General features: G+C 43.9%; 1 protein-coding gene across 6 annotated transcripts in view; it reads right to left on the bottom strand.

Moving 5' to 3' along the window:
• The window catches only part of A1CF (APOBEC1 complementation factor), a 176,470-nt gene that overhangs the window by 58,433 nt on the left and 99,824 nt on the right, over positions 1-18,213 (bottom strand). For all 6 annotated transcript variants that reach the window (XM_085605377.1, XM_085605394.1, XM_085605415.1 and 3 more), the window contains 3 exons: positions 17,143-17,273; positions 13,103-13,341; positions 155-319 (listed from right to left, as the gene is read on the bottom strand). In XM_085605377.1, coding sequence (XP_085461503.1) covers positions 155-319; positions 13,103-13,341; positions 17,143-17,273 — 535 coding nt within the window. The remainder of the gene's footprint in view (positions 1-154; positions 320-13,102; positions 13,342-17,142; positions 17,274-18,213) is intronic.

Here is an 18,213-nt window from a genome sequence, read left to right as displayed (position 1 = left end):
ACTTTGGACTTTTTAGGATAACCTTGATGCTTGATCTCTTTGTAAAAATGAACATGAAATCTCACTACTAGGTTTTGAGTAAGTGCATATGATTAGCATTGATATTGTTTTAGGACGACGTGTCTTGTACAGCACGGCAACAGAGTTACGATACCTGGTTTTATATTGTTGAATTCCTTTTCAATGGTCTCCTCCGTAGTAGTCAACATTAGGTTCCTCACATACAGGATTTTAACAGATGACATTGTATCTTCATCAACTTCGACCTCAGGCTCCGCCCAGTCCACTGCAATTGGATGGCCCCATAACTGGATCCTGCCTATGAAAGACATTCAGACAATGCAGGTGCTTAGAGTAAGGTCTCCGCAGCCGAAGGCAAGCCAAAGTACTGCGACCTTAATTTGCAGTGCACACATTTTACAGCGATTTCTAATGTATACAGACTTCACAAACTGTTCATTGGTAATGTAGATCAGCAACAGTGTGTCATTTGCTGGGTATCACTGCATGGAGGAGATAAGAGATACAGGCATTTTCGATGAGCTGTACACAGATTATCCAATAAATTCGCTGTACAAATTCGATTCAATGTAGAAATCGTTTAAAATCTTTTATTTCAAACATGGTTTTAAAGTACAACACTTTTGCAAGAAAAACTATGGCCTGATAGGCCATCATTTTTTTCCTCTCCTTTTGTGTTCTCCTTATTCGTTGTGTTTGTGTTATCTTTTCTCTAGCTGTTTTTTTCTGTGGGAGGCTGGGTTATCTACAGGCTTTAACTGGGACTTCGGAGGCTTTGATGGTGCTATTTGGAATAGGAAAGTTTTAATGTTAAAAGTGCTTCTTCAATTTGAGTTTTTGCTTCTTAATTTCTGTCACACCTAGAAATAATATTTATGTTTGGACGCACCCAGTATTAATCAAGCTACATTGCCTGCATAATTCATCAGGATACAATTATCCATAAAAACTCTATATTTGCAGTGAAAACGTTTAATGCCAATCCAATTCTGCATTCACTGAAAACTAATAGCCAGTGTTGTCTGCTTGCAAAGTTAGACAGAAACAGATTGCAGCCTAATTTTCAGAGCTGTATATGAAGCCAATGGTACTTACATATACAGATATCCACCCTGACAGAACACAGCAGCACCTCCTTAATTTACATATACTGCAGATGATCAACAGCACCTTCATTTCCCTGGACACCATTGAAAGTTGGTGTTTGCTTGTGTTCTATTACTAGAACAACAAGCCAACAAGTCAGCATAAATCATGTTTTGATTGTCTCACAGCAAAACACCACAGCAAGGCAAAGATAAACGGCATATCCCTTGCTGGTGATGTGCCTACGCCTTGAATCATCATACGTGCTGATTTGTGACAGAGAAGCAGAGCTTGGTGACTATCTCTAGAGATTGTATAGTTCATACCCATAGGCTGGTTTAGTATGAGATGTATTTATGAAGTGCACACCACAACTGTATTGCCTCTTGGAAGCAGCGTCAGAAAAGAATAAGTGAGCGACCAAAAATAGTGTCTTGAAAGCAACCATGCATAAAAAACATGAGAGTAATTTGGATCTTGAACTGGAATGTTTTCATTCCTTTCTAAAGGCCAACCTGTCTTTTCCCCAAAACGTATAGGGAGAAAGTTCCCACTCCCTGGGCCTCTAATTGCAAACTATCATCCTCTTTATTTATTTATTTAAAAGGTTTTATATAGCGCTGGCTAGACCCGAGGGTATCAGAGCGCTTTACAAGGGCTGGGCGATAAAAAAGTTACAAAGTACACATTTGAATGCATAGATAAAAGATATAAAACAGTTATAGCAATATAAACATTGCAAATCTTGTAAGTGGTCAAACATAAAGAAAACCATTAGGCAATAACAAGAGTTGGGTAATAAAACAAGTGAAGATGGTAAGAGATGAGGGAGGTGGCAGATAAGAAGATGGGGTGGAGCTGAAGAGGATGATGGAAGAGGTAATAGAAGGAAGGGGGGAGGGGTAACCACAAAAGAAAATAGAGGGGGGAGGTAGTAAATTAGGTATGAATGAAAAGGGGGGGGGGTGGTACGGGCATTCAGTCAAGGGAGCCTCCTAGAGTCAGGGTTGGATTAAGATCTGTGTTGGGTGAACAGGCTTAAGGCCCCCAGAATCTGATGAGAAGATGAAGCTTGAGGTCATTTTTGAAGCTGAGGTAGGAGGGATTGCAACGTAGGTCTTTAGGGAATGAGTTCCAGATGGTAGGTGCATTACCGGAGAAAGAGCGTGATTGTGTAGATATCTTGTTTAGCAAGGGCGGCACTAGGACAAGGGAGTTGGTGCTCCTCATTGTTCTAGAGCAGCCCGTTTTGTGGAGTTTATCGGAGAGAAACAATGGGGTGTGTTGATGGAGGGCTTTGTGCGTATAGCAGGCGGTCTTATAGATGGATCTGCCATCGACGGGAAGCCATTTAAGACTCTTGAGGACAGGGGAGATGTGATCAAACTGCTTACAATTGAAAATAAGTCTGGCAGCAAGGTTAAGAACCGATTTAATTGGGGCTAGGCGGACTTTCGGTGTACCAGCTAGCATGGCCTTACCATAGTCCAATCTAGTCAGAACAAGTGATTGCACAACTAGTTTAAAGTCATCAGTGGGAATGAAGGGTTTAATTTTCTTGAGGTGTTGAAGAGTGAAGAGAGCTCCTTTCGCCGCGTTTTTTATGTGAGGAGTAAGACTGAGGTTTTGGTCAATGCTTATTCCAAGGGATTTAACTGAGTTAGAGAGGGACAGAGTGCAGTTGAGAGCTTTAAGGTCAGGGATCCAGTGTTGGATGGGTAGCCTGTTGTTTTTGGGTGAGAAAAGAATGATTTCAGTTTTTTTAGGATTGCGTTTGAGGTGATTGTGATGGAACCAGCTTTGAATTTTAGTCAGGGTATCATTGAGGTGTAGAATGTCCACGTGAGATTTAATCTTATAGCAAAGTTGGGTATCATCAGCATATAGGTGTCAATTAATTCTTGCTTGTTTGAGAATGAGGGTGAGGGGTTCCATGAAGAGGTTGAATAGAGCGGGAGACAGTATAGAACCCTGGGGGACACCCAAGGAGACAGGCATAGGTTTAGAGAGGCAATCATTGAATTTAATGAGTTGGGTTCGGTGTTGGAAGAAGGAGGCGAACCATTTGGGGACAGGACCATTAAAGCCAAAACGATCTTTGAGCGTGTTGAGTAAGTTGGAGTAGGTAACAGTATCAAAGGCAGCAGAGAGGCCAAGGTGAATGAGAAGGGAGGTCTCCCCCTTGTCAAGGGAGTGGTGGATGTCATCCATAATGGTGAGCATGGCAGTTTCTGTACTACAGCCCTTTCTAAAGCCTGACTGTAATGGGTCCAAAAGGTTGATGTGTTTGTCCAGTTGGAGCTGGGCACATTTTTCAAGGGCCTTAGAAAGAAGAGGCAGGTTGGAGATGGGTCGCAGATTGTTGAGGTCATTAAGATCAGCTATAGTATTTTTAAGGGTGGGGGTGATTTGCCACATTTGGAGGGAAGCAGGAACACAGCCCGAGGTCTAGGAGGCGTTGATGATGGTGGTCCAAAGTGGGGCAATGATGTATTTTAAATCTTTAACAAGGTTAGTAGGAAGAGGATCCCTGGTATGAGAAGAAGGTTTGAGCTTAGTGATGATGCTGAGGACATCATTCACAGTAACTGGGCTGACGTTATGCCAAGATGCATTATTTTAGAGCTGGGGGTTGGTGGAGTAGGGTTTGGGCTTGACAACAGCGAGGGGGAGAGGAACCGCGTCTGGACAGGGAGTAGGGACGAGGTGGGGTTTGGCGGAAATGTCATAAGTGGGTGAAGAGCAATGTGGAGGGGGGGTTAAGGCAAAGGACTGGTCAATCTTGGCAATTTTTTCCGAGAAGAAGTTCGCGATTTCTTCGCATCTCTCACTAGTTACAATCAATTTAGGTGGGGCAAAAGCTGTTTGGTTTTTAATAATGCTGAAAAGTTCCTTGGGTCTGTTTTTAGCCCGGTCAAGTTGGGCACGGAAGAAGGCGGACTTTTCATTAAGGATGTGTTTTTTGTAATTAGCCCTTGCAGTTCTAAGTAGAGCAAGATTAGAGGGTGAAGGGTTGTCTCCATGTACGTTCGGTCAGCCTAAGCTTAAGAGCCTCATTGTTGAGATCAGAATTAAACCAGGATTTAGCTGGGTTATTTTTTTTTGTTTTAATTTGGCTGGGGCTATTTGGTCCAGGACTTCAATGATGGATTTGTTGTAATGTTCAGCAAGGTCGTTTGCGTTTTGGGAGGGAGGGGTAAGCTGAAGTAGTGCTTTGATCTTAGTCTCTAGCTGGCCTGGAGGAATGAGGTGAAGATTTCTAGTTAATTTCCTGTGTTTGATGCTTTTGTGGGTGGGGGAAGGCGTGGCACTGGAGATCGTGAAGAGGATAAGGTGATGGTCGGACCAATCAATGGGTACAATGCGGGAGAGGAAAGCCAAATCTTTGCTTGTAACGATGGCGTCAAGCGTTGCTCCTTTGAAATGTGTTGGTGCATGGCAGAGTTGTATCAAGTCATTAATGTTGAGGAGGTCATTGAGAAGGTTTACCGCAGAATCATCTTTTTTGTTCCAGTGGAGATTAAAGTCTCCAAGGAAGAGGTTTTTGGAGTGGGAAATTGAGGATTGGATGAGGAGATCAGACAGTTCCTCCACAAAGGGGAGGGGGTCACCAGGGGGATGGTAGATAATATGTAGTCAGATAGGAGGGGAGCCCTGTACTCTGAGTTCAGCACCGATGTATTCAAAAGTAAGATGATCAGGGGTCTGAACAAGTGAGAGTTGAAGTTCATTCTTGTAGATAATGGCAAGGCTCCCTCCAATTTTGTCAGGTCTATCTTTTCTGAGAATGGAGTAACCCGGGGGTGCGAGCAGGTCAAGAATCGAGGAGGAGTGGGCATTGAGCCAGGTTTCCATGAGAAATGCTATGCCTATGGATTCATTAGGAATGGTTGCAGAGATTTCTGAAGCATGTCGGGCAGCCGATCGGCAATTGACCAGCATGCAGCATAGGGGTTTAGGGTTGTTTTTAGGGGGGGAGCAAGAATGGATGGTAGTGATTTGCGAAGGGGGTCTGGTCGAGACTGGGGGGTGTGGGAGGCGGCCTTTCCCCAGATTCACAGGAATAGTTGAGCGGAGAGCGGGAGAGTCGGTCGTCTTGTAGATAGGCAGGGGGGCAATATTGAGTTCCTGGGTGTAAGGAGAGGAGAGATGGTTCGGGGCGTGGGATGGGCTATGAGAATAGTTACCGTGAGGAGGTCCACATTAAGAGGTATCGCAAGTTGTAGTACTCCCTTGCTGAGGGAGGGAGGTGGTGGATTGTGCGGAGCTAATGATGTCAGTGTTAATGATGTGATTGCTAAGGGAGAGGGAGTTAAAGTCTTGTCTGAGGCATGAGAGTTCCAAAGCCAGGATTGAGAGGTGGAGTTCAATATTGAGAAGGGACTGGGTTAGAAACGATGAGAGTAGGGTGGCAGGGAGGATGGGGGGGAGAAGGGTATGCATCATTTTAGCCGGGGAGGGGGGTCTGGAGGGAGGACGTGGAGGAAACCCCGGTGGTGGATCGTGATGGGTGTTGTGGAAGCAAGATTGGGGGCTGAATGTAATGGGAAGGCCCGCCTCCACGGGGGTGGCGAAGCGGTCATGAGAGGAAGTGAGGGTGTAGGGCGAGTGATGAGGGATGCCAACTTGGTTGTGGGGGTGGTGGTCAGGTAGATTGCAAGCAATTAGAGTCCGTGGAAGGGCAATAGAGGGATTAGTGTGAAGGGGCTGGGAGGAAGGGGAGGGAAGGAGGGAGTGATTATGGTTGCGAGGGGAAAAGTCAGGAGAAGGAGAGGGGGTTGGGGCAAACGGGTGTGCTGTAGGAATGTCAGGAGAAGGAGGAGAGACAAGTGAGGTGAGAGGAGAGAGGGTTTGGTCAACTGAGTATGAAGTAGGAATGTCGGGCAGGGGAGAGGATTCTAGAGGGGCAAGGAGACCTTGAGTCAGAGGTTGGGAGGTTTCCAAGGTTATAGCTATGTCAGGGAGCGGAGGGGTTGTCATTACGGGGTTAGAGGACGGGAGGACTTCATGAGATGAAGAGGTTGAAGGGATATGGGCAGGCGTATACAGAAGGTAGGACAAAGTGCTAAAGTGCCGTTCAAAGATAGAGAGGTGGTTTTCGGAGGCTTGGATTAGGATATTTCCAGATTTGAAAATGGAGATGTCAATTTCACCTGGAAAGTTGGCAGAGGGGGTGGTAGACAATTTTACGCCGTAGGGGATTTTGCAAGATTATGTTATGGGGAGGTGATGGAGAAAGATGCTTTTCCATTTGGAGGGGTGTTTGGTGTGGAAGATGTAGTTGGTTTTGATAAGGGAGGTGAGGCTAAGATGGTTATCTACGAATAAGCTTTCTTTGTGACTTATTAATAGCCTCTTTGCTATCAAAATTTGCTTCTAGGGATATGTATGAGGCCTAAAGTGCTTGACTGTAGATTGAGAGTAGGCAGACACCTTGCATTGTTGTCCTGCAAACATATTGGGCAATTCCTATGATACACTTATTTCAGGCATTCCATTTCAAGGATGATGCACTGTGTATCAAATTAAACCCACATGGACATATGATTGTGTGCTTCTAAATTAGCGACCTGTGGCTGCATTACTCACAGGGCTACTTTCTCTCTTTGCGCCACCGTTTCACCTGGTGCGCCAGGTGCAAACAGAGAAAGTGAGCCTTATTATGGTGAATATACTACCTTCAGGGCAGCTGCAAGCTCGAGCTGCCCAGAGGCAACGCGTTCAAGTAAAATACGTAGCGGCTGGGTACAAGCTGGTCCGTTCGTCACTGTGCAGGAGGCAAGCCGCCTGCACTTTCAAGAGGAGAGAGAGATCACCTCACAGATCGGGTGCAGTGAGTGACTGCACTTGCCTGCAGATTGGTGTCTAGGGCTCCATTGGACCGCTTTTCCCCTTTCTGAGTACTGCCTTCTAGTGACGCACTGATAGTGTGCCACTTTTTTGTGGTGCACTGTCAGTACTCCTCCTGATGGCTTTTTTGCCTTTGCACCTATATCCATAATACGGCGCGGGTGCAAAGACAAAGAGATTCCCTCATTGACACCGGGCCATGCCTCCATGCAAATGACGGAATCCCCTCTCACAATAGCACTGGTGCACATGTGCAACATCACTATCAGTATTACAGAAGGGAATGCATAAGTGTCCTTGGCCCCTCTGTAATACCAAAGTGCCCTGGGGTGCACAAAGTGTGCGCTCATGCCCGTTGTGCCCCCAGGACACTTTTTGTGGCACGGACTCAGTTTTGTTGATATGTATTTCAAATGTTGTATTTGCACTCTTATTTCTTTGGCTTCATTCGGCAAAACCTTAGAATAATTAATTTTTGAAGTTATTAAACAACTAATAATTCTTTTATGGCATCACTTTTCAACATGTATCATGGACTTGGATTATGAGTTTACTGAGATACAGGAACTTAAATAACCCTCAGAAGAAACACACACTTTTTACAAAAAAAGCGTACCACTTTCACTCCGTTCAAGTCATCTATGTTTAAAAAAAATGAACCACGGAGGTCATTGTATTTTTTGCTATTTTCACAATGCGGGATTTCTTATAGCCCAACCTTTTAAGAAGAGACAATGTTGGAACACTGTTTTATGTTGTTGTTTACTATGCAGCATCTTACTGGGAGGCAATTCACATAAAATATTTGTATTTCTTCTAATTTGTAAGAACAATGAAATGCTAATTTGAGAACAATGTGATGCAATTGGCATCAACTGAGAAACAAAAAACATTTGCAGGGTCAAGAAAGACATACAAATAACTGTGACATGATGACGACTGGTCCGAGATAATTCCATGACATATTAAATAGCTCAGGTAAGGCTGGCTGACGCTGGGATATTACAAAATCTTACATAGATGTCACTGGTCTCCAAAAGCTTTCCATGATGTTGGTCTCCTTCGGGGGCAAAGTGCTGGAGATGTGTGCACCAGAAAAGTGACATAGTACGCCTCTGCTGGGACTGCCCATACTTAGGCTCTTATTGGGTGTGGATTTGGCAACTGACGTGAGAGACAGTAGACTCAGAAGGACCCCTAAAAAAGTCAAGCAGTCCTCCTACACAGGGCGAGCCAGGACATAGAAATTACACATCACTGAAAGAGATGGTTTGCAACAGCCATGGCAACTGCAAAACTTTGTATACTTAGACTGAAGAACCAACGACCCTGATACCGAGCAGTTGTGGTTGTGACAAATGTATAAAGTAGTATCATATGAAAGGGTGTTATACAGCCTAAATGATCAATAAGAGAATTTTCAGGAGATATGGGGTGGATTCAGAAACGATACATAATGCATAGGAATATTGGGCTGTGTTGCATTGCGCTGTTGCTGGTGGGTGACCTATAGGTGTATTAATGGCTGAAAGAAAACCACAGTATTCACACTCTTGCTTGTCCTGAATGTGATTATAGCACTATGTGGTTTGGGCAAGTAGGTTCAGAGAAAGTGTCTGTAACCCTCCTAATGATGAACATGTAGGGATGACGTTACATGTAAGCAGGTCAGGGTGGGGGGTGCAGATGGTTGGGAAGGGAGAGAAGTTAAGAATTGTGGCTGTCTGTTGTGCCCTTTAATGGACACGTTTGGCTTACATGGACACTATGATATTTGAATTGTGATCAGTCTAAAATCTTAAAAAAGAATTGTTGAAACTCAAACCAATCTGTCATGTTTAGTGATTTCCCTAGGAAACCTTATTGGATGTAATGTTGTTGTAGTACTTTATTCGACATTAGCAAAAAATGTCATAAAAGTTCATCACAATGTATATAAAAAAGTTCATCACAATGTATATGAAAACATTTTAAAATAGACCATACTACAGCAACCAACTAAAATTCATATGAAATTAAAAGAATAAAAAAGTCATATATGCTCAAATTATATTCACATGACCTCTAACATTGGTGTTGTAAGCAGAAAAAGGTTGCAAATTCATGTGGGTGGATGGTATTCTTGCAGATGATGCACCTTAAGCAACCTACGTCTTAACCTCCAAGCCCAACCAAAATACTTGGCAGTCCCGCAGATTACACTTGGGACAGTTTTGTCGTATGTCAAAATGCGCAATGCTGCCCTTGCAGACCTTATGCCCAGATTTTTACAAACAGGTTTAAGCCACCTTAGTCTGGGTTGCCTGTATGCCTGGCAAGCAAACATAAAGTGGCCGATGGACTCTGTGGGCGAAGCACAGCCAGGGCAACCTGTTGGGTGCGTATTTACCTTGTTCCAACTAGATTGGAAATCATAGAGAGGAAGGGTACCATACCGGAGCTTGAGGTATAATGATCGGTCGTGCGGTGATTCAATAAAATCCAGAAAAAGCTCCAATTTAGGAGCTGGTTTCATATCTAAAAAACGCACAGTGAGGACACCATCCTGGCTTCTTAATTTTTCGGCCATAACACAATCCCAGTAGATTTTTTTTAGCATTAGTTTGGGGGGTGGGACCTGGGTCACCCACGCTTCTTCCAAACCAATCTTCTGCAGTTGTTTTTTCAAATTTATTATCCAGGGGATCTTGTGGTCTGCTCCCAAGTTTAATAACTCATCTAGGGCTAAGGCAAAGTGGTGGAGTTGGGGGGACCTTCTAATCCTCGACCAGAATAAAATGGGACGCAGCCTAGCCACGTCGCTGATGTTATATCTGCCAAAGTCGCTGCGGAGTGGAGCTAGTGGGGTAGACAGGGGGAGAGAGACTAGATCTCTAAAGAACTTGTTCTCAGATCTAATTAGCTCTGTCAAGTTTTCAAAGCCCCACAGTTCCGCCCCATAGAGGGCTGATGACAGTGCCTTCCCCTCATAAACCTTAACAGCCGCTGCTATTGGCCTACTGGTGTTTCGATATTGCCCCTGTAGCTCTTTTATGGGCGAGGAGCATTTTGGAAAGATGGGGGGCCCATTTGAGCTTGTTGTTGACCCTCACTCCAAGGTAATCGAAAGCATCCACTAACTCAAGTGTGGTGCCGTTGAGGTGGATGTTATTCCTAAAATGTTTTGAGGGGGAGAGCGCCATCAGCTTAGTTTTAGATGTATTTATTTTCAGCCCCCTGGTGTCGCAGAACTGGGAAAAACGGGACAACAGTGTTTGTAAGCCCATGGGGCTTTTCGAAATCAAGAGAGTATCGTCGGCGAAGAGCAGGGTAGATATTTTTGCCCCGCACAGGGTTGGAGCATCGACCCTCTCGCCTCTCAAATGGTCTGCCACACCATTTATATAGAGAGAGAACAGGGTCGGTGCCAGAACACATCCCTGTCGCACTCCTTTCTCGACTGAGATACTCTCTGTAAGTTGTCCCTGCAAACCCCACCTAACTTTGGCGAAATTGTCTGTGTGGAGGCGTTTGAGGAGGTTCAGGGTTAGGGGAGGGATTCCCAAATCAAGTAGTACCTGCCACAGCTGTACTCGTGGGACCAGGTCAAAGGCTGTTTTTAAATCAATGAACGCCAAATAAAGGCTGCCTTTTTCGATGACCACAGATTTCCAGTAGATGGTACAAAATCTAAAGACCTGGTCAATGGTACCTACTCCCTCCCTGAAACCCGCCTGCAGATGACTCAAGATGTCCTCCTCGGCTATCCAAGCCTTGATCCTGGTTAAGAGGACTCTGCCAACCACTTTTTGAATTACATCGATTAAACTAATCGGTCTGTAGTTGGCAGGGTCCCCTCTATCGCCTTTCTTATATATGGCCACCACCTCCGCCCCCTTCCAGGAGTCCGGAATTGGGCACCCTAGGGCTAAGTTTTTAAGAAAGCGCAGGATAAATTCGGCCCAAAGGTCTTTTTCGTGAAGCAGTAAGTCACCTGGGATGCCGTCAGGGCCAGCTGCTTTGCCCGGGGCAATCATGTTTATTGCAGAGATGACCTCAATCAGAGCAAAGTCAGGCTCCTGCTCAGTGGCTTCCGAATACTCTGATGCAAGCTCCAGCTCCCCGCGGCCCACTGTATCACAAAGTGAATAGAGGTTTGAAAAATGTGAATACCATTGGGAACCCGTTATGTGGCTTGGTATTGGATCAGCCCCACCCCTCATACCAGCGTTTACAAGATTCCAAAAGTGTGATGAATCTTTTAATAGGGCTGCGGCCTTTAAGTCTTGCCAATGGGATTCATCCCACAGGCGCTTTGCCAACCTTATGGTATTGTAATACATTTTCCGGGCGTTAATGATGAGTGATTGATCCTTGGATTTAATAGCTAGGGATAGCGACTGTCTCATGACCCTACAGTCATGTGAAAACCAAGGATTTTCTGATTTTGGAGGGGGCTGCTTTGAATCCCCCTTCACCTTTGCCACAAAAAAATTTCCAACCCTTCCTATCGTTTGTTGGTAGATTTTTAGGGGATCAACAGTAGGGAGGGTCTTCGAGTGGTGCCTGGTGAGTAGGTCCATTGCTGCAATACCATCTTTAACTAGGGATCTGATTTTACCTAGGTCAAACTCACGCTTTGCCCCCCTAGGCCACTTGAGTCGTCTATTACAGTTTGTTAGGGCGACCTCTCTAGCCCCAGGCCTCTGTTCATCCGAGTGCTCGGTAAGAATGGTGGCCAAGTCCCTCCTGAGTTGTAAAGACAGAGGATTATGGTCGCTCTCAGACCTATCAACCACTATCATGTCAACCAAATCTGGCCAGATGTCAATGCTCAGAAGGATATAATCAATGCGTGAGGGGGCTCTAGTTCTCATAAATGTAGGGGCACCTAAGCCGTCTGAATTTGTACGGCCATTTGTTTCCCTCAAGTTAAACTCCAGGGTTAGAGCATTTATTTGCACAGCTCTTTTGGTCCAGTTCTTCAATGGTGGAAGGGTTAGTTGGGGTATACCTTGTTTGGAATCAATGTCACTAAAACCCAGAATGTCATCGCAGCTCAGGGGCTCGAAAGTGCAATTTAGGTCCCCGGCAACTATGACACCCGCCTTGGGGGAAATTGAAGAGAGTTCCGACTCAAGAGCTGAGATAGTTGGACTTACTTGCCCCCCAGGAGTACCCCTAGCATAAATATTGAATATTTCAAGGGAGGGCTGCTGGGCTACCCCTTTGATGGAAATATGCAAAAGGTCCTGGGATATGATTGAGTGCCGTTTAACTGTCCAGTTCAAACTAATGCTGATCCAGATTAAAAGACCCCCGGAAGGTCGACCTCGTGTGGATCTAATCGCGGGAACGAAAAAGGTAGAGAATCCTGTCCTATGCAGGGGGGCTAGGCTCCAGGTTTCCTGGAAGAGGATAACATCGAAGTTATCGATGAAATCACTCCAAACAGGGTCTGTAAGATTCCTCCTTAAGCCTGCAATATTCCATGATAGTAGCTTGATATCACCCATAGAGGATGGCGTGGAAGGGGCCCCTATAGCAGCAGGTAAGGTGATTTGAGGGTTCACCTCTATCGTCAAGCTAGCGGTAGCTTTTCCCCGGACATTTAAGGGCGAATAGAACAATGGAATGCTGTTTGAAGATGGGCCCATGGCAAGATGGAGTGGAGATGTGTGTAATGGGGGAACTGTAGTTGTGTTTGATGGTCAATCAACTTGTCTTAGGCCAGAGTCCTCGCCCTCTCTGTGGGAATTCCAAATAGGGAGCTTACGGATCTGAATGGAAGAGTAAACTGGTGGTGAAGTTCTGTACTCGAGCAGGAGTAAATTTTCAGCTAAGTCGGGATCCCTAAACGTAATCTCTATGCAATCAGTGTCAGCATCCACACGAGAAAGCCTCCTTACCCTAACAATATCCTCTCTGATGATAGATCTACATCCTCTTACGTGTCTCAACCAGTGTATAACTTTGTTGTGCAGGGATTATTGGATGTAATGGTGTTTTACACATTAAGTTCATGATAATACAAACAAAAATTAGACAATAGTTTGCTGAAGGTTGGCACACTGGAAATGTGTTATTTTAATTTACATTAAGACAATTTCATATCACAGGGCACCGACTTGACCGTATCGCGAAGGTAACAGATTAGGAGTCATACCTGGTAGCAGCTTTCTCCTGGCCATTGCCGCAGCTCGATGAGTTTCGTATTCCACAAATGCGAACCCTCGATTCTTTGATTTATCTGCAGCACTGGGGTAGACAATGACATCCAGTACCCCCTCTGTGACTTTTTTCATCTCAACCAGTATTTCTTCACGTTTCTTTGTTTTAGGAATTCCCCCAACAAAAAGACGGCAGTTGTCAACACTTGGACATACCCCAAGAAGTCGCCCGTTTCTGGTGGTGAAACGACAGATTTATTAACACAGCTGAAGTATAAAGCTTCTTTGATATACAGATTGTGAAGTAAAGCCTACCATGCTATTAACAACAATATCTATTGAAATAGCAGACACCACAAACTGAATTGTCTCCACCAACAAAACACAGTTGGCATTTCTCTCCAACTCAATACTACTCATTGAATTGATCGTTCCAATGATACAAGGATGAATCACAATGTTCCACAGGCACCATTTTACTGAATTCCTGCCAAGGCTCATCACTAAATGCATCGATGACTTGCTCTCTAGACATTCACACAAAATACAAAGATTTTCATTGCCCATAGCTGTATCAGTTTATTTTGGTACGATTGTCTAAACACTCAATGGCACCTTACAGTTGGTATTCCGAGTATCGGGATGTTACGGCAGACTTTGTTCATACTGATACCCCCTCCAGCCTCACTTGATAATCTATACAATTCACATGCCTATGCTAACACTACAGCCTCTGTGCCTGGCTGATGGATGTTATTGTGTACCTCAGTGCTGCAGATAAATTAATGAATTGAGAGTTTGGCGAATGGGTACTCCATCACAAACATAATGTATATCCCGTTCACATTATTTCAGGTGCATCTAGGATCTTGTCCACCTTATTGAAAGCATATTATATTATTATGTAATAAGTTGATGGAATACCTGTCACGTTTGTAACACAGTACCCGCCCGCTATACTCTAAAGCAGGCCCATGCCATATGTTTGTAAGCCTGGGCGGAGTTTGTGGAGTTCCTCTACGGGGAACTCTGCGAAGTGCAAAACAAATCGGCAATGTTTCATTAGATAAATGCCGTTTGCGGTGATTTTCAGTGCCAGGTGCTTGTCCACACTGTGCAATCATCGCGAACGGCACCATGAACAGTGATCAAGTAGATTTTTGCTCGAGCTGCAGTTTTCTCAATGCGAACGAACTGTTTCTGAACGCGAGCGGTCGCAAGCATACGCGACCACTCGCAATGAGAAATCTGACCGCCGGTGTTGAGAAATCTCGCCGGGAGGTGGATTGTCCTTGCTTGCACTCTCCAACTTGACATTGATGAACGCAAGCAAGGGAAAAAACTCTGCTCCACTATGTGGAGCAGAGTTTTTCGGAACCCCGCGAGCTCCGCGTAATCCGAAATGCGGAAAACTCCGCAAAATCTGCAAGCGGAGAGGAGTTCAACATCCAGACTTAGTTATGAGACGGCTGTTTGTGTCTGGCTCATGCTAGACCTATCAGTGCCAGCATGACTCGTCAGTGTGGGTGTTCTAAGATCCATTTCACAGTGCTTTGGTTAACCCCATCTGTTCAATATCCAGATGTGCAAGTAATGCTTGTGTGACTACCAAATATATTTATGATTGTCATGGAAAAGAACCCACATTGTTAGGTATGCCTGTACCACATGGCAATGTGAGATCCATTACCAGCTATGTTGCATTTTCATTGTAGCACCATTCAGGATTCATGTAGTTTGGTGTAAGTGACTATATTCAAATCTAGTTCTGTTTCATGGACTAAAGAAATTCAAGCTCCTAAATACTACTTCTTCCAACATCAAGGGATAAATTAAAGAAAGCACCAGGAGTGTAACTATGGGTGTGGCTATTTTTTGTCCCTGGGGCACTATAGAAGGGCCTCTGGAACAATTGTGCGGCCTCGTCTGTAATATGTATCATGGAGGTGCACAGTTTCGATTTTAAGGGTGATCTTTATTCATTGCTTGGGGGTGTGATCCATGCAACTTAGTGAAACACCATTGGCCTTGCCTCGCACCATTTCATGGATGTGGGTGCAGAGGTAAACAGGCTGACAAGAGGCTCACTGATTTTGTGCTGCAGCTGAAATGGCCCCTTGTCAGAGTGCCACCTGGAGGGTACCCTTTAGGAAGGGAGGCACCAGGATGCCAGGTACTCTCCAAGCATCCTGCTGCTGGTGTGTGCAGACACAGTTTGCTCCTGGATGCAGGGGGTCTTTATCTCCATCTTAATGTGATGTCATCTCTCTGCATTGAATGGTAATAAACTGCTAGTCCACTTTTCAAAGCTGCCCTCGCCACCGGTGCAGAAAATAACTTGTGCCTGCAATGGGGACAAATCATTTTGTAACTTGTATGGTATACTAACCCTGCATTTAGTGCTTACATTTGGCAGATTGTGAGCACTTCCCCACAAAATAGCTATCTTCCTCAATGGTCTTAAACAGAGCAGCAAGAAGTTATTAGTAGGTTGCATAAGTAAGAGAAATGTATCCAGAGAACAAACCCTAGTGAAGACTCAAACCTCAGGGCCAGTTGATGATGAATCGAGCATAGTGTCTCCACACAGGATAAGTTCCACACAAAGTTACCTATTTCTGTAAACAACAGATAGCATGGGGCAAAATACTCTGTTTCTTTCCAATACTATCAGATTCTAAACACATCTGCCCTCAATATGCAAAGGTGAAAACAATAAGCAAGCGCATATGGCACCTAAAATCTTAAGACCAAGCTTTTAGGAAGGTTCGTTGACCCACCTATACACAGCATGAAGATATAGGTTGACAGCATAGTGACAGTAACAGTGGTTTGCAATACTTTTGTATTGTTCATATAAAACTTGAATTATTATTTTAGTTCAGTTTTTTAAATGTATTTCAAGGGGAGAAATGAGAAGTTTCAAGATCTTCTTTTTGATTAGCCAGTATCTTTAATTTCTATCCAGCTGCCACCCCTATGACAGTAATCTGGAAGGGTCAACCTTTGTCCTGACTTGAGTCAGGAAATGTGATGATTGAGTCCCTCAAAAGAAAGTGACCTAAAAGGAGTAATTCAGACTTCTTTAGCCTTATTCCCAATATGTAAATGGAGAAACATTATCATGTCTTCTGCATTTGTATTCAATTTCTATAGGGAGTTGATTGGGACAGTGCTACACCATACGTTCGAGCATGCACAGCACTTAATGCATTTTCCCAGGAAATCAGTATGACAACAGCACTAGTTTATGTGAGAAACTGTTGATTAATTACAATAGCCTTTCACTTTCTGCCCTTAGGTTAGTTGAATACAAGAATATTTCGGATCAGGGGTGTCATTTAGAAGTGGGCAGCAAGGGGGAATCCACCCAAAAATGTTGAATGTCATCTCCACCTCTCTCTTGGATCCCTGGGCAGATTTCAAGGTCAGAGGATGCCAGTGTTCCTTACAGTGGTTGCGGCTAACTCAGCCATCTAGACAACCCTCACTGCTGAGCACTCACTGGTGTTTATGTTGTTTGAATGCAGCACACATAGAAAGAGGAAAAAACGAGGAGAAATAATATTCTTGACACCTCTTGACACATTCCCAGGTTTACAACTTGTTGTAAATCTGGGAATGTGTCAAATGCCATGGGTGTCACCACCTTAACACCCATGGCACGCCTCCCCATCGTAGTGTGATGCAATGCAGCAACTTGCACTGCATTGCCTTACTCCATATCTACATGGCCATGAAAAGGCACTCAGGGTGGGTTTAACGTGGTCGTGTAAATATGCCTAAGCCCTGTGCGCCACCGGAACGTCACAAAAAGTGACATTCTGACGGAGCACAGGGCTTGTAAATCAGTTCCAGAAAATTTGCTACAATTTCACTATAACAATGAAATGAGCAGACCGCCAGTGTTACACCTGTTTTGCTTGAATTAATGGAACTAAAAATAGTAATAATAAAAACAAGTACATTTTATTGTTATTTTAAAGACCTAAAGTAAATTGATCTGTATTGCCATTATTATTGGAAAAGCTCTTACCTAATTTCATAATTATTCAGTTGCTTGATTGCGTTTTTGGCTTCTTGTTTATTGAAGAATGTTACAAAGGCATATCCCCTATTATTCCCATTGAAGTCCATCATCATTCTCATTTCATAGATATTTCCAATCTGTGAGATAAAAATAGAAAATATGGAGATCCACGATTATTTGTTGGTGTGAGACATGTTTTAAGAAATATGTTTTCATGATATTTTTAATAATTTCACCATATTAACCCCATTAAATGGCATAGTGATTATGTTAATCATGGGCAAGATTGCAATCTCTGAAAGAACAATATATGAGGTGACACGTCAAAAAGGACACGGATTCCGCCTCTTCCTACAGAATGAATAGCTCATCATCTGTTATCATTAATCCTAATATATTACAATTTGCATATATTTTTATTTTAGTTTGGAAGCATGTGAAAAAAGCACTCCCCTACCCTCAAACAATAGGCGTGTACATAAATGCTTGAATGCTCTGAGCAATTTTAGTATATGTTCAAGCGGCAACACTTTCCTGCAAACATTACAAATGCCTGCAAAGGGTATCATTAGCTTAAATACACATAAATCTTGACAGATATGTTGTGAAATATTCGAGTCAAAAGGAAAAGTGATGGGTGGAAGTCTTGCATTAATCTTACTCACTGGTAGTTAGTCGGGCCACATTCCAATTCTTTATTTTGTGCCCCCATTCTACTTCAGACAGAAACCAGCCATATGCAAATCAGCTTTAGTGCTGCTCTAATTGGAACACTCCAGCTACAATTGCCAGGCTGGGCCCCCTCTGAACTGGTCTGAGGTTGCTTGTGTGGTACCCGATCTGGCAGTTCAGTTTGAAATGTTCCTATTGGAGCAGGGCCAAGAAAGATTTGTAAAGTCTCTGTCTAGAGTGATATAGTGGGTGAAAAATGATGATCTGAAATGTGCCACAAGCAATCATCAGTGGATGATATGAATTCAAGCATTCCTTGTATCATCCTGTTGCTTGTTGTAATACCATTCAATAGCACTATAAGTCCCCCTATTATCCATATCCATGCATGTAAGGGGTACATTG

The sequence above is a fragment of the Triturus cristatus genome, chromosome 1_2, assembly GCF_964204655.1.
Source record: "Triturus cristatus chromosome 1_2, aTriCri1.1, whole genome shotgun sequence".
Classification (NCBI taxonomy): domain Eukaryota; kingdom Metazoa; phylum Chordata; class Amphibia; order Caudata; family Salamandridae; genus Triturus; species Triturus cristatus.
This window is presented reverse-complemented; position numbering and strand designations above follow the sequence as displayed.